The following is a 16,987-nucleotide window of genomic DNA, read 5'->3' on the forward strand; positions in this document are numbered from 1 at the left end:
ATCTCATTAATTTCAAACATTTATAGATAAGTAAGTACATATAATTTGTAGTATTCCTCCAAAAACATAGAAAAAAAAAAGTGAGACTCAACTAGTACAAAGTGATAAAATCTAATGGTTCAGTGGTTTAGGGTAACATTAATTATTTAATAGTTTTGGTATGGTTCCAATTATACTCATTATAGTATCCGACTAGTATTTGAGTCAGAGCCATAAAAATTCAATATGTATACCGGTGTCACCCAATCATTTATCAGCTTTGAATCTTAGTTTTCTTTGTGTTCCCACCTTTTTCAATCATTTTTTGGCTGTTCACATGCATTCATCATATTTCACACCACACACTCATATATGTAACATCTTTAATAATGTCATAATTCCTGACAAAAAAAATTATAATAATAATGTCATAATTAGATAATAATTATATATATTTCCTAAATTAAAGTGCTCAGAGTCTAAAAAGATGGCACATTTAATATTAGTGTATCACGTGCTATAAATATCACGCAATAATATTTCATATGGTAGTCGATTTTAATCAATATAAATGGATGAACTATTTTATTGGTTACAATAATGTAACATAGACAATAGATAAATATACATTGAAAATGAATCTCCTCGATTTAAAACTTTATGAAATGAAATCATGTCAAAATGTGGATTTTTACTAAACTAATAATGTAAACTAAGTCATCTGAATCTCTAAATTTTAAACTGACGAGTATTAATATATCATTATAATAAGGTAAATATTATCTTATCCTCTCTAAAATAACATGTAAGTTACATTTTCTGAAGTGATATATTCTAATTGGGTGATTATTTTTACTTTAATCTGATGAGAGTTAATAATATCTTTGGAAGATGGTGACGGTCTGACAGAAGAAGAGAATAGAACACCCAATAAAACGGCGATGAAGGAGTACAATGGAGAGGAGTAAAGGTAATTAGAGATAATTGGAGTACATTTTCTAGAAGAATGATTTAAGAAGAGAAAACAAAACACCCAATGAGTAGAAAATATAACTCAAGTTAAAATCAACACCCAATTAAAATGTGACACATCAAAAAGGATAACAAGCTAAGTCCCTAATCATACTGGATCATATTCTTTACTTACACACAAGTTCACAAGCTAAGTCAAGGTTTCTATCACCGATGACGATTTTGATACAATGACGATTTTAATACAACTTCATTTTCCTTATTCGTAAGTTTTGTACCATTATTATAGCTATAGGGTTTCTTTAGATTAAACAATAATTTTGGTTCTAAAAAAAATCAATTTTTGATAAAATAATCTTAAAAAAATGACATTTTGTCTTTTTAAAGGTGACCTTAGTTTGATAAAATTTAAAATTTCATTTTATAAGTGAGAAATAATTCATATATTTAAATCCACTCTTTTGTTGGTATATTCAAAAACTATTTAAAAACTACATATAAAAAATTAAACTCTACATGAACTTTACATTTTTGTTGTTATATTTGAAAAATTATTCACAAGGCACATATAAAAAGAATATTAATATCTAAATCATTTTAATATATTAGCCACTTCAAATTACTAATCTACTTTTCACTTTTTTAGATGTAATTCTATCCTGCTAATGAATTTTCTTCAATGCCATTGAGTTCTCTTGCTCCTGTCTTCCTTATAATTACTGCTTTAATGTATATTCCAATTTTTCGGCATTTACTTTGATGCATAAAACAGATAGATCTGACTCTAATCAAATGTTGAAACCATGATTGTGGTGTACCTAGGGTCAAGACTGAAGTGCACGCAATTTTATTTAAATACTAAACTTTGTTCACATGTTACAAGGGATACTAAACTTTGTTCACATGTTACAAGGGGTGGGATAAAAAAATGGCACTTCACAGTTGCAAAATGCTTAAAATCAGTGGATAATGTTAATTGATCTCCTGAATGTTTGCTTAATCTTTACCTTCACATTAATGCCATTGCCAATGATAGACTTGAGAACAATATGAAGTTTTCCCTCGAGCTTTTCTCCTTTTCTTGGAGTGTAAATAACGTCATGAATATCATCAGCCAGTGCTCTCTGAGCCAGAATGGCACCCACAGCAGCACAGGTGGTCTTGTTCTTGGTAGAAGCCATGTCAAACTTCATATCCTTAGAAATGGAATGTGCCACTGCAACAGCCTTGCTAGTTACCCTATGAACAATGCAAGCACGAACAGAGCCTTTAGATATGTAAATGTCCAAGCAAAATGGTTCATGATAAGGACCCGTAAGCTGGTTAAAAGTGGGAGTCCTCTGCCTCTTGTTATCCGGAGAAACATCTTTAATTTCATCCAACCGGGGCATAACAATTCTGCTTCTTGTTGCGATATGATATTTGGGAAGCTTATCTTTGGAATTGGAAGTCACATTTGGATTTGGACACTCTTTAGCTTTCTTTGCTTCCTTAGTGTTTTCCTTCTTGTTCTTGTCTTTCTTCTTGGAAGATTTCTTGCGGTGAAACTCTAAATCATACTCTTCAAACTCCTTGGAACTGAGCTCGAGCTTATAGAACAGATTCCCGCAAAGCCTCATGTTATCCATATCTTCCAAATCCATGTCATCCTCAACATGAGAAGGGTTACAACCATCGGGTTCATCAATACCATGGTGTGCAAATGTAGTAGCTGCTGATGTAGTCGAATGCCTTCCTGGCCAGGCTTGTGCCACCCCAGATGAGACACCCCAAGCATCACCATCTACAAGCTCTATGTTATATCCACTTGGAGGGTGATCAAAATTGGATAAAAATGGTGAAAGATGAAGGGTAGTGGAGCTCTCAGAAGGTGGCACAGATGCAGCTCCATGGCCATCATCCTTATTGGGAATGGTGGTGAGATACTTGAACCAGAAACTGGATTTTCTCAACAGAAATCGTTGGTTGTATAAGGAAGCCGCACTTGTTGAGAGGAAGAACACCATCTTCGGAGTTTTGGATACAGAAGTGGATGGCTCTGTTTACATGAGAATAGCACGACCCAAAATGTTAAAGCTCTCAAAGTAGCAAAACACCGAACAGTTGGCATGCAGGGACAGAAATTGCGCGAAACTGAGACTGGCGATTGTAAAACCTCAAACTTTCGCCTTCCTTTCTTTGTCTCCGATAAAATTTGAGATGTAGTGCAAAGTCCAAATTCTAATTATTTGCGAAGAGCTTTCACCTTTGTCTTCTCATGCGCTGCCATCAATATTTTGCTTCCAATTTCCTATTCATAGATTTTATTTTTACACATCAATACTTAACTATTAAACTATAAACATTTACACTCAGTTTATATTAGCTCTAATCGAATCTTCATCTGAAAAATATGATCAAGTAAATGCCATAAAGGAAAAAGATCTAATAATAACCTAAGAAATATATATATATAAAATCTAATATGGCATTAACAATAGATACTGTAACATATATGAAAGGATTAAAGTGTTACAATTTGATTTTGTAAAAAATAAAGTGTGTAAAAAACAGAGGGAATACCTTACACTGCTTGATTAATTGTCCTCAGTCCTCTTTTATATGGCAGCACTCTGGATGGATTAGCAATCCCCAACTTGAACCAAGACACAGACCCATGGAGATGGAAAAAAGATGATTCTGCAAGCAGCCTACCTTTTGTGGCAAATATGGAAAGCTAGAAACGCTCATATTTTTTAAGGCAAGGCTGAGCTCCCTATGCAGATCGTTGATGAAGATTGGAAGCTAGAAGATTTTCGAAGAAGGGGAAGACAAGAGGAAAGTTATGTTCTGTTTGTTGTCTTGGCTATGTGTTCATTTGAGGTTTTTTTGAACAATAGATGTTGCAGAAATTCTCATATATACTTGTACATACCAAAACAATTGAACAGTGAATATAACTATTTTTATCCAAGACAAAATTCAACTTGATAAGCAAACATTTTATTAGAAGGGCCAAAGATAACAGAGCTACAATATAGGAATTATCAATATAACTACTGGACATTATCAATTCAGTGTATCATCCATCTCTGTGAATGCATCTGTAATATATTTAAGATGGAACTGCAAACCAAGAAAGATATGAAACCATATGGTCTTCTCCTTCTGTTAAGTACCATAAATAAATACCCAAAAAAGATACCAAACGCTAGAGACAAAAATGTCTTGGCAAGTAAAAAGTCACCACCTTAATCCAGCCTAACCCATTTCAGGATAACCATTCCAGTTTTTACACATTAAGAAACAATATGAAAAAATGGCAAGATCCATGAAAAGAATCCTAACCCTAAAAGTTTCATAGGCCAAACAATGTCAGAAGTCAAAACAATTGGACGTTACCAAAGTGGAAATTGTATATTTTATTCCTGCAATGCTCAGTGGTGTTCTTTTCTTTCTTTTTTTTATTAAAAAAAATGCTAGACTTAAAAAAGCACAATTACAGCATCATCAGTTCTTTCAAGTTTTAGGACATAACAAATTAATATGGCCTCATCTGGCAATTAAATGGCATATTTCTCATATATCCATACCAAAGACAATACACAAACATAAATGTATCAAGTTAAAACAAAATCATCCATCCCACATAATGATTAGCATATATCACAGTTAATATGGAGAACGCTTGAAAATCTATATTTTCAAATAGGATCGGACTTGCACATGGCAAGCAAAACTTGCCAACCAAGGCAAAATCCAACAAAAAGAGATGTTGGCGGAGCATACCTCGCCACTGATGACTTGATTAACCAATTGTTTTGCGAGCTTTGGTTCAGTCTCTTGTAGCCACCAATCTCTTCAAAATTCAAGTTTGCGCTCTTGATAGGTTCAATCAACTGTTTTATTCATTTCATACTAACTTCGAATTTGATGATGATGATGATGATGATGATGATGAATTGATGATGATGATTTTGCATGGTAATAGTTGAACAACAGTAAGAAAGACAAGAAAACCATTCATGAAAGAAGTAGTTTGAAAATTGAAATACATAAATAAATAAAGTTAGGAATGTTGGTGCTTGGTTGTCCATGATTGCTAAGAATGAAAGGAAAAGCGAGTGTTGGGAATGAAGGAGGAGGCTCAGATTCGCCTTTTGTCAGACAAGAAGAAATCGGGGAAGGCATGCATGCATGGCTGCGTCAACACTGCACTGAGTCACCTCGCCATCACACACACACCTCTTAACCCCCTACTCATAGTCTGTTCCAATTGAAGAGAACATCATCATTGCCTCGTCATAATAACAAGAAGATGAAGAAGAAAAAGCAGTAGTGTAGTACTATACATAGTATGATGAGAGTACAAGCAGAAGCAGTTGCAATAACATTAACGTTGAAAGGAAAGAGAGAGAGAAAAAGAGAGGGAATGGTTTGTGTGTTTGAATTTTGTTGTTGTTGTTGATGCTTGTATGTTGGGAAATGGAATGGAGAGAGGGGAAGTAATCATAGGCATCGAGAGCTGAAGCCTCATACTTAAACTAATGATAAGATCGAAGGGAGGCTCAGGTTGGCATTCACACCGAGAGGGGCAATACACCAAACAAGATGGCTGCGTCAACAAAAACAACGCCTCGCCACCATGTTCCTCCTCGCTCACTACTCAATGCTCAAATGCACAACACCATCGTCACTGCCTCATTCTATCAGATCAGAATCAAATCAAAAGGAGATGTATACCTGCGTTGCGTTGCGTTGCGTTGCATCACTCGCCACCGCCATTTAACTATTAAGGCACGGGGCACCTTTGAACCCTAATTAGTAATTTGGTTCACCGTTCATGTTCCCTTCCAGCTCCAGGTTACCTTTTAATCCCTTTTTTTTTTCAGGCCAATGCTAACCAATTCTCTCTACTACCCATCCAATTTTGGGCTATTTTTTCGTTAAAGAGGATGGCATCAACCCGGGAAAACATACTTGGAAATGTATAAGGAATTAATGACTAATAATCAAGTCCAAAAAAAAAAAGACTAATAGTGTAGTGATTAACAAAATTTATTATTTTAAATTAATATTTGTCTAACAAAAATATTTTTATATTAAATTTTTAATTCTAAATCATAAATTTTAAACATAAAATTTTGATAGTATAAAAAATAAAATATTAACCCAAAACATTAGCTAATATTAATAAAAAAAATATAACAACAAATATCTCTCATTTAGGAATTATCTTTAACTTGTTAAAAAATTAGTGAGGACCAGCACAATTTCACAATGTATATGAATTTTCAAATGAAATGCTATATAATAAAAAAATATTATTATTTTTTGTCAACACTTGATTAGTAATAATTTGCACACATATTTAAAAAGATTATGCAAAAAAAAAAAACATATAGTTTACACTTATATTTTATCAGAATTTTCAAACATAAATCAATACCGTTTATATTTACATTTTTTAAAATTTGTACACATAAATTAATAAAGGGTAAATATGAGGAGCCAATGGAATATTCATACAATGTGTACAATAGAGATTTATGGAATATTAGAGATATAATTATTTGTGTTACCTTTTTTTATCAGCAAAAACTTTTAGGATGAGTGGTATCATGACATAGTATTAGAGCGCTAGATCCGAAAGGTCAATAATTTGTTCTTTGGTGAACCCTAAAATCAATTTAATTTTTCGGGAAGATGTTTATTATCCCGTACTCGAATGGTTATTCTAGATAATATGGAGAATGTTTATTTTGTAACTCAATAGGTCATTGTATACATTGTACAAATAGTTCATTGTCTCCCTAACGGAATGTATCAAATAATGGCTAAAAATACCAAAAACGGTTGAAGCCAAAAGTTTCTCATTTCAAATATATGTGACTATGTGAGAATGATTAAAAGGATGTATTACATAATGAAAGGTAGTGTTGGTTGATGCCAGCTCTATATCTAACGCAAATGCATTGATGTGATATGCACGATGACTTGCAAGTAAGTTGGCAACCATCACAAATTGCAGATTCATATGCATGGATATGGATACATTATTGACAAAGGAATTGGAAGAGACGCGTTTGCCGCTGTGTCTCCTCAGCAATATAAAAGGGACAGTGGTACTGCACTAGCTCCCTTTTAAAGTTTCAACGACCATAAGCATGCAGCACACCGTACCATGATTCACAAACTTGGATAACCACTATTTCTAACACAACAAGTCAACACGGAGCATCATTTTAAACAGGTAGCACTATAGAGCTAATGCGACAAGGAATATAATACAAGCTTGAACAACAATCCCTGTAAAGACTTCCATAATTTTAAAGTTCAAAATCCGTGGTTTTGTGAAACTGACTCTTTAAATAATGAATATCAGAATGTCCAAGTTTTTCTCTAAACGACGCCTTCACCTCTGCTTCACCAAACAACAACACCAATCAAGCATGGAGGAAGACGACAACTTGCTCTACTCGTCTTCAGCAGACTCTGACACATGTGATGATGAGTTACCACCTCACTTGCCATCCGTGATCTCCTCAAAGCGCTTCTTCTTCTCTTCACCAAGCCAATCCAACTCCATCATTGATCAGCATGTAATTGAGGGAGGAGTGGGAGTCACCAAGCACTCCCTCGACCCCTACATGGATTTCCGGCGTTCCATGCAGGAAATGGTTCATTCCAGGGACACACAAGACTGCGAGTATCTGCAGCAGCTTCTATTGTGCTACCTTTCTCTCAACCACCCACACACTCATAACTACATCCTCGCTGCCTTCGCTGACCTCCTCCTTCACCTCTTCTCCTCTGACCACCACCACCACGCCAGCAACCACTCCTCTTGAGGGCCTTTAATTTCCTCTCATAATAATAATAATAATAATAATATTTAATCGTTATTACGACTTCATAAATTAAGTACGTTAAATATTTAGTTTAGTTTATCAAACAGGATCTAGTTTTACCAAATGATTTTATCTTCTGCATCTTTTGAAACTCATCATTTGTCAAAATAGTAATATTTCAAAGTTCAAAATGGTTATTTATTCAAATACCCATAATATGATGAACTCAATGGCTAATTTTTTTTGTTATGGAAGTAGAAGTGGTGATATACTTTAACATTGTAATTTTTGGTGTTTTTCAAAACTGTAGAAGTACAGAAATGGGAGGGTCTGATTTCTGTACCTTAAAATTTTTTTTTTACCACAAATCGGACGGTTCGATTTCTGCACCTCCCACAAATCGGACGGTCCGATTTCTGCACCTCTCCAAATCGGACGGTCCGATTTCTGCGCCTCTGCAAATCGGACGGTCCGATTTCTGCGCCTCTGCAAATCGGACGGTCCGATTTCTGCGCCTCTGCAAATCGGACGGTCCGATTTCTACACCTCTAATAAATCGGACGGTCCGATTTCTGCTTCTCTAATTAAACGATCCCGCATTTAAGTATAACACCCCAACAATCCACATTTTAAAAAAATATCACTACCACTCCAATATTAAAAATAAAAAATTCGAACTCAATCCAAGTAAAAACAAGCAAGTTTGTAAGGTGCAAAGTGTAATTATCTGAGAGAACCAAGGGCAATCTTGTCTTTTTACTTGGAGTTGTAAAGAAAGGAGCAAGAAGAAGAAATTGGATGTACGTTGTTGTGATTGACTAGATGAAGAATGAACGTGATTAGACAGAGATTGATGCGGACGTTTCGGCGGCGTGATGACCCAACAGAAACACTGAAGAGGAAGGCATTGGAATTGGAGAACAAGAGGAATACGAGGAAGCCCAAGAGCAAGGAATAGTTCATTGTCGAAGTTCTTCGAATATTTGTGATATGGAGAGTTCAAGTATTATTTAGAATGTTTTAATTTAATTTGATATATTTTTATTTTTGTTTATTTAATTATTATATTGGGACTTATGTTTATGAGCTTTAAGATTTTCTTTGTTTTAATCTAATAAGAGATTATAAATGAGCAATGTTAGGGACCATCAATTTTTGTAATTGTTAGCCGTCAACTAGCCATCAATGATGATTTGATGGTGTAAAATTGGTGTGAGATTTCATCCAATAGCTCACCTTTCTCTGCTGGTTACATGCTGGCCAAAATTCAATAAAACTGCTAGCTCCTTAGACTTTTCCATTATAAATACCCACTACAACATTTTGGGTCTATGGCTACGGTTTTTTTTGTCACAGTAAAAAACCGTGACTATAGACTGTGACAAAAAAAAGATATGGTCACGGTTTTTAGAAAAAGTGTGACCATAGAGTATCTATGGTCACGGTTTTTCAAAAAATTCTATGGTCACGGTTTTTCAAAAAAGGGTGACCTAAAATGGTCTAGGTCACGGTTTTGGGGGGTGGCCTAAAGTGGTCTATGATCACGGTTTTGGGGGTGGCCTAAAAAGGTCTTTGGTCATGGTTTTGGGGGTGACCTAAAGGGGTCTATGGTCACGATTTTTTACAGTGACAAAAAAGGATCTCTGGTCACAGTTTTTCAAAAAAGGGTGACCTAAAAGGGTATATGGTCACGGTTTTGGGGGGTGGCCTAAAGTGGTCTATGGTCACGGCTTTGGGGGGTGGCATAAAAGGGTATATGGTCACGGTTTTGGGGGTGACCTAAAGTGGTCTATGGTCACGGTTTTAGAGAGTGGCCTAAAAGGGTCTATGGTCACGGTTTGGGGAGTGACCTAAAGGAGTCTATGGTCACGGTTTTTTACAGTGACAAAAAAGAGTCTACGGTCACGATTTTTCAAAAAAGGGTGACCTAAAAGGGTCTATAGTCACGGTTTTGGGGGGTGGCCTAAAGTGGTCTATGGTCACGGTTTTTGGGGGTAGCCTAAAAGGGTCTATGGTCACGGTTTTAGAGAGTAACTTAAAGGGGTCTATGGTCACGGTTTTGAACGGTGGCCTAAAAGGGTCTATGATCACGGTTTTTAGAAAGAGTTACCTAAAAGGATCTATGGTCACGGTTTTTTAAAAAATGATGACCATAGAGGCATGGAGTACCCTGTCCAAAACGGCGTCGTTTCCCACCCCCCATTTTTAAAAATCACATTTTTAAAATTTTTTTTCAATCCCTAACCCCAGAAGTCCAGAACGACGTCGTCCCAAAAAAATCCCCCACCCCCCCCCCCCCAAATTACCCCTTTCTCTCGTAAGTTCCACTCTTCACCTTCACTATCCCTCTCTGAACGACATTTCTTCCTCTCTGAACCCTCACTATCTGATGGACTCTCAGCTGTAAGAAGATCAACTGCATTACCAAACTCCTGGAGTTCAGAATCGGCAAGAGATAAGAGGGACGTACTTAACAGCAAGGAAGTGCAATCAATCCCGTTTACTACAGGATTCTTTCGATCTGGTAAACCCCTTTTGACTAGAAAATAAAATCTCAGTTTGAAACTCCTGGACTTTGAAAGTTTTCAAGTCTGATTCAAAACTGGCTTATTTTAGGGCAAGGAGTAAGCTTTCAACACTCTGTGATCTGGCACTCTCTCAACTCCCACTCTCCCAAACCCTCACTCATCGCTGGCTGTCTCTCTCTCTCAACCCCTTACTGCCGCATCCCTCACCTCAATCGCGTTCAACTACCTGAAAAAAAAGGTTAATCTCTTTTCACGCTTTTTCAATTGTTTCGGCATTTTTTTAAAATTAATAATAACTGTGGTTTTTTTTGTTCAAATTCATGTGTGGTTTCACGGTTTCATTATTTTTTAAGGTTCATTTGTTAGTAGATAGTAATTCTCTGTTGTTAACTTGTTATGAATAGCTGAGATTGTGGATGGTCCTTTTGCTTCGGATTGAATTTTTTGTTTTGTGTTTTTTTTTCGTTTTTTCCTTTTGTTTTATCCTTTTTTGTTTTTTCAGGAGCTCTCAAAGCTCTTCGTGACTCACCCAGTTACTCATTTAATTGAGTATTCCAAGTAAGTTTGTTTTCTTGCTTTTCTTTTTTTTTTCAATTTAATTAGTTTAATTTTTGTAATTAGCTAAGTTTTTTCAATTGTTTGTGCCTAGGTGTCACTGATATTGGGTTGGCCAGGATCACTGTTGGTTGCAGCAGATTAGAGCGCCTCAACTTGAAGTGGTGCTTTGAGATTTCTGATCTTGGCGTTGACCTTCTTTGCAAGAAGTGCTTCTATTTGAAAGTTCTCGAAGTCTCGTATCTCAAGGTTAGTTAGTTAGTTATGGAAAAGTGTTTGGCCATGACATTATTGGTAGTACTTATTTGAGAGCCATTAATTGGATATGCTGATTAGATGATCCATTTTGGTTTTGACTTTTCAGTTTTCACACTTAGTCCTTTGTCTTTGTTGAAAATAGTTATCTCAGTTCCACATTACAGCACCATGTGCAGATTGGTGAATGAAAGGGACAGAGAAATTGAGAAACAAAGTTGGACATTGTGAGTTTTTGGCCTCTAATATCAGTTCAAACAACATAAAAGGTATAACTAGATCATTGTCAAGTTTTACATTCATGTCTTAAGTTTTCAAGACTCAACAAAAACAAAGGGTATATAGTAATAAATTCTTTGTCATATTCATGCTGTTCAATTTTACTTACTTTTTACCGTAGAATGTTAGTTCATAGATGATATGAAATTAATTTTACTTACTTTGAAAAGAGACTTTATTCGGTATTATATATAATTGGATACATTGCACTCTATTTTGATTTCTGTTGTTTAGACTAAAAATTAAACATATCTAGTTTATAATGAAACTTTTATGATTTACATTTCTTGTTCTTAAATTTATTTTGTGATTATCATTATTTTGAGATGTGATTATGCTTTAAAAAAATAAAGCTCATAAAACAAAACAAGATATGGTCACCATTTTAAAATAGGGTGACCATAGATAACCTACGGTCACGGCCAAAACCGTGACCATAGATAAGGTTATGGTCACGGTTTTAAGGAGGGATGACCATAGAGGCTATGGTCACGGTTTTGAGGAGGGGTGACCATAGAGGCTATAGTCACGGCCAAAACCGTGACCATAGATATGGCTATGGTCACGGTTTTAAGGAGGGGTGACCATAGGTTCTATGGTCACGGCCAAAACCGTGACCATAGATAAGACTATGGTCACGGTTTTGAGGAGGGGTGACCATAGAGGCTATGATCACGGCCAAAACCCTGACCATAGATATGGCTATGGTAACGGTTTTAAGGAGGGGTGACCATAGGCTCTATGGTCACGGCCAAAACCGTGACCATAAATAAGGCTATGGTCACAGTTTTAAGGAAGGGTGACCATAGAGGCTATGGTCATGGTTAAAAACCATGGCCTAAAGTGTCAGAATTTGAAAATTGTAACCGTGACCATAGATATAGGTAAAAAAACTGTGACCATAAACCTATGGCCACGGTAAAAAAACCGTGACCATAGATCTATGGTCACCCTTTTCACTAGCTAACCATAGGCCTTTTTTTGTAGTGACCTCCTTAATTATTGTAGTCGTAATATATACAGAATGATTTAGAGGTTTGAAAACTCTTTTTTTTTTGTGATAAAACTATGATGTGGACAATTGAGGTTGAGGAGTTCTTATCTTGTTGCATCGAAAAATTGGACAGAAGATTGAGGAGTCCCTTCGATTCAATTCTCAAATTATGGCGTTAATTTTCATCTCTATATTTTGCTGTGTCATTTGTCTGGTACCTAACAGTGGTATTAGAGTCAAAGGTTGCTGATTAATATATTTTTTTCTGCTGCGAGTTGTTGTCTAAAAAAATGGCGGCAAAATATGAAATTCCAAAATTCAGTGGGAGTAATTTTTCCATATAGAAATTGAAGATAAAAGCCATTATGAGAAAAGATAATTGTGTGACAGCAACTGAAGGTAGACTCACTAAAATTATAGATAAAAAATGGAAGGAGATGGACAACAATGCTATTGCAAACTTACACTTGGCACTAGTTGACTTAGTTTTATCAAGTATAACAAAGAAAAAGATAGCAAAAAAAATTTGGGATACTTTCACCAAATTATATGAAGTCAAGTCACTTCACAATAAGATATTCTTGAAGGGAAGACATACTCTTCGAATGAGTGAGTCCACATCCGCAAGGTAGCGTTTGTTTTTGGAGACAGTACACAAAGACATGGACATTAAATATTTAAAACGTGTTTGGTAACAGAGACATAGACAGTGGACATATTGTTTCTGGAACAGTTTTTTTAATTTTTATGTCCACTCTTTTATGAAGGACAATGATGGACACGGGAATTAACAAAGTGGACACATATTTTTTAATGAAAATTCTTTTCCATTTTATCCCTACATATTATTATTATTCCATTGTTACCCTTTTTTAAATCATATCATAAGCCCTAATTTTGTGTTGTGCAGCAGCCTTCTCCTCCGAGGTAATCTTTCCCATGCCCTCTGTTTCGTCTCTCCTTCTTCCTTCTCTTTTTTGGATTTTTTTTTTGACTCACTTTCCAAGTCTAGCTCTCTGTCTCTTCTCTTTCTCTTCTTGCTCTCTGTCTCTTTCTTCTTCTTCTTCTTATTTCTCTTCTTTTTTTGGTGTTCTGTGGTTTAGTACTTCATCTTATTCTTCTTTCTTTTTCTTTGTTTCTTTTTCTTCTTCTTTACTGCTTCTCTTCTTCATTTTTTTGCTCAACTAATTTAACTACAACATTTCAAAAACAAATTATTTATTAGAGCTTGTAACAACTTTTGGAATTTACGTGTTCTTCTCTTTCTCAGTCACGCAGGTATATAACTCTGCCTTTTCTCTTTGTTACTTATTTTCGTTTGCATTTTTTTATTTTAAATTATTGGATTCTTCTGGCTTCTTTTATTTTTATTTGTTTATATTGTTTGTGATTTGAAAATGTAAAAATTGAATATGGACATGAGGAATTGTCTTTCTGGTGTCAAAATTTTTAATTTATACAATTCTGCTGTGAATGAATGATTGAACATATTTTGTTCAGAATGGAATAAGGAATGGAAAAAAATATATTGAAGTCTTCTTATTTATTTGAATACAAAAATAAAATAATTAGTTGGTTATGTTTTTATTTTTATTCTTATTGATTATTTTTAGTGTTTATGTTATTTTATAATAAATTATGATTTTCTGTTGTTAGGGAAGAATAGAATCATTGGACCAATCTGAACAATTTAGGCGATTTCTTTTTTTTTATTTTATGATTCAGATTGAACTTGAGACAGCCACAATATTAATTTTGATGTTAGCATTTTTTATTTGAAAAATAGGAGAAGGAGATATTTGTTTATTAGGAATAGAGAAATTAATACTAATCCCTTAAGACGGAATGTGTTAAGCCGCATCATAGGAGGAGGTGATAGGAATTGTATTTGGGAATTAAGGATGAGCGTAGATGCATTAGGAAGATTATGTGAGCTACTTAAAGTTTAGGGCGGATTAAACGATGAATGTCATGTAAATATACCTGAGCAAGTGATTATATTTTTAATAATTTTAGCTCATCATAAAAAAAATCGCTCACTCCAAGTTAGATTTTATAGGTCAGGAAAAATAATAAGTAAGTATTTTAATAAAGTTTTGTCGTCGGTATTACGTGTCCAAAGCCTGTTGTTTGCAAAGCCTGTTCCTGTTCCAGATGACTCCATAGATCTCCGATGGAAATGGTTCAAGGTACGTCTAATGAAGAAATGCGGTTGTGATTTTGTATTATATATGGTTTGGTATAGAGATAATTTTGAACCTTCACTTTCTTTGCTTTAGAATTGTCTAGGAGCATTAGATGGAACATATATAGATGTGATTGTCCCTGAAGAAGATAAATCAAGATACAGAACAAGAAAAGGTAAAATATCAACCAACGTCCTAGGCGTATGCAATCGAGATATGAATTTTGTGTACATACTTAGTGGATGGGAGGATCTGCATCGGATTCAAGAGTCCTTAAAGATGCAATTTCACGTCGTAATAACCTCAAGATACCAATTGGTATGTAATAGTTAAATTTTAGGTAACAAAAACACTTCAAAATTTTTAATTCATACAATTTTCTTAATCCTCATAATGTGTCTCTTTTAATTTATAGGGAATTATTATTTAGTGGATGCTGGTTATACTAATTGCAAGGGGTTTCTAGCACCATATAGGAATACTCGATACCACGTACAAGAATGGGCCTATGGTAGAAATGCGCCTAGAAACTTTCGAGAATATTTTAACATCAAGCACTCTTCAGCTAGGAACATTATTGAGCGTTGTTTTGGTTTATTGAAGAAGAGATGGGCAATTTTGAGGAGTCCTTGTTTCTACCAAATCAAGACACAAAATAGAATAATTATTACTTGTTGTTTATTACAAAATTTTATTCGGCTTAATATGGACTCCGATCTTGAGGAGGACATATCACTTGAGAATGAGCAAGTGCTTATTAGAGAGGAGTATGGTGATAACCAAGATGGCGACGATGAAATTATTGACAGTGTAGAGGACAGCAATGATTGGACTGTTTGGCGAGACAACTTAGCACATGAAATGTACAATGAGTGGATGCATAGCCGAATTAATTAGTTAGTTTATTTCTTGTATGTGTATTTTATTTGAATTATTATGATAGTTTGTTGTGTTGGATTTTGTATTGTATTGATACATTATAAAAATAATCTCATGATATGCTTATGATATGCTTTTGTATTGTATTGATACATTATATGTGTATTTTATTTGAATTATTATGTGTATTTTATTTAAATATATTGTATTGATACATTATAAAGATAATGTTATGATATGCTTAGGATGTTCAATTGAATTTTGATTGAGTTAATATAGATTGTAGGGACAAATGGACAGACATGTTTGGACTGATGAAGAGACAAAGGTATTTGTTGGTTTTATGGAGGAACTTGTCATTGAAGAAAGAATAGTTGATGCAGGTCAATTTAAGCCTGGATCTTTTGAGAAACTTGCTGTAAAAATGAATAAGAGATTTTCAGGTGGTGGTTTTCAAATAACTCATTGCAAAAACAAGGTTAAGAGGTTGAAAGAGAAATATCAATTTGCTGCTGACATGGTAGCTTGTAGCGGTTTTGGATGTGATGATGTGAAGCAATGTGTGGTTGTGGACAACAAAGAGATCCTAGCTGCTTATATGAAGGTTGGTTTACAAGTTTGATTTTGTTGAATTAATTTTATTTTACTTGATAGTCTATCCTTCTTTGTTGATCTTTTATTTTTTATTTTTTCTAGAAACAGGGAGTAAGGTTGTATACTCCAGGAAAGCCTTTTCCCTTTTATACACGCTTGGAAAAAATATTTTGTAAGGAAAGAGCAAATGTGGATGCTGCTATATGCTACAATGACGCTGAAGAAGAAGTGCAAATGAATGGGTATGAAGAAATGGACGAAGAAGATACGGATATCTTTAACTCAAACCATAACTCAAACCATGATTGCAGTGAATCTCTACTCCAACAATCAAATTCTGTGGCTTCTTCTTCTGGGAAGAAACAAGGAAAGAAGCCTTCCTCATTTAAAGCGGCAAAGGATATCAAGATGATGAAGGAGTTAACTGACACGCTGAAATATGTGTTCGATCAACAGGGAAAGCGTTTGGATGCTTTTGCCCAAGCTATGGTAAACACTCGTGAGGAAAAAAAGGCTGGTGATATACTTGGCGAACTTGGATTCACTGATGATGAAGTTATTTCTATTGCACTCAAGTTCTCCACAAATCCTCAACTGGAAAAAATGTTTTGGTCATTAGGAAATAGTTAGAAAGCCGGATTTATTAAAGCTATATTGCATACTTAGAATTAGAGCTAATCTCTTTTAGAGTTATCATTTCATTTTGTGCAGATTTAGGTTCAAACATGCATAATTTTGAATGCAAGATTTTGTTGATGTTAGTGCATAATTAGTTTTAAGTATTGGTTTTAATTATGTTACTGTAGAAACTTGTTCAAAATGGGTGCTTAATTAATGTTAGTTTTTTTCTTCAATTTGCAAATGTTTCTTTTGTTTATGTTCAATTAGAAATTTTAGTCAACTGTGCAAAATATAACTTTATTTACGTTAAGCATG

The 16,987-nt window shown here is 34.7% G+C and overlaps 1 protein-coding gene across 2 annotated transcripts; it reads right to left on the reverse strand.

Moving 5' to 3' along the window:
• Nucleotides 1-1,787: 1,787 nt before the first annotated feature.
• Nucleotides 1,788-5,819, reverse strand: LOC130976327 (uncharacterized). 2 transcript variants are annotated; one of them, XM_057901169.1, is made up of 4 exons: nt 5,674-5,819; nt 4,720-4,852; nt 3,514-3,735; nt 1,788-3,241 (listed from the first exon to the last, which is right to left on the reverse strand). In XM_057901169.1, the coding sequence occupies exon 4, from the start codon at nt 2,955-2,957 to the stop codon at nt 1,911-1,913; it is 1,047 nt and encodes a 348-aa protein (XP_057757152.1). In that variant the 5' UTR covers nt 2,958-3,241; nt 3,514-3,735; nt 4,720-4,852; nt 5,674-5,819; the 3' UTR covers nt 1,788-1,910. The 2 variants fall into 2 exon arrangements, with proteins under 2 accessions (XP_057757152.1, XP_057757151.1); XM_057901168.1 differs by lacking the exon at nt 5,674-5,819 and having other exon boundaries at nt 4,720-5,617.
• Between the last annotated feature and the right edge of the window lie 11,168 nt (nt 5,820-16,987).

This window comes from Arachis stenosperma, chromosome 4, assembly GCF_014773155.1.
Source record: "Arachis stenosperma cultivar V10309 chromosome 4, arast.V10309.gnm1.PFL2, whole genome shotgun sequence".
Lineage (NCBI taxonomy): Eukaryota > Viridiplantae > Streptophyta > Magnoliopsida > Fabales > Fabaceae > Arachis > Arachis stenosperma.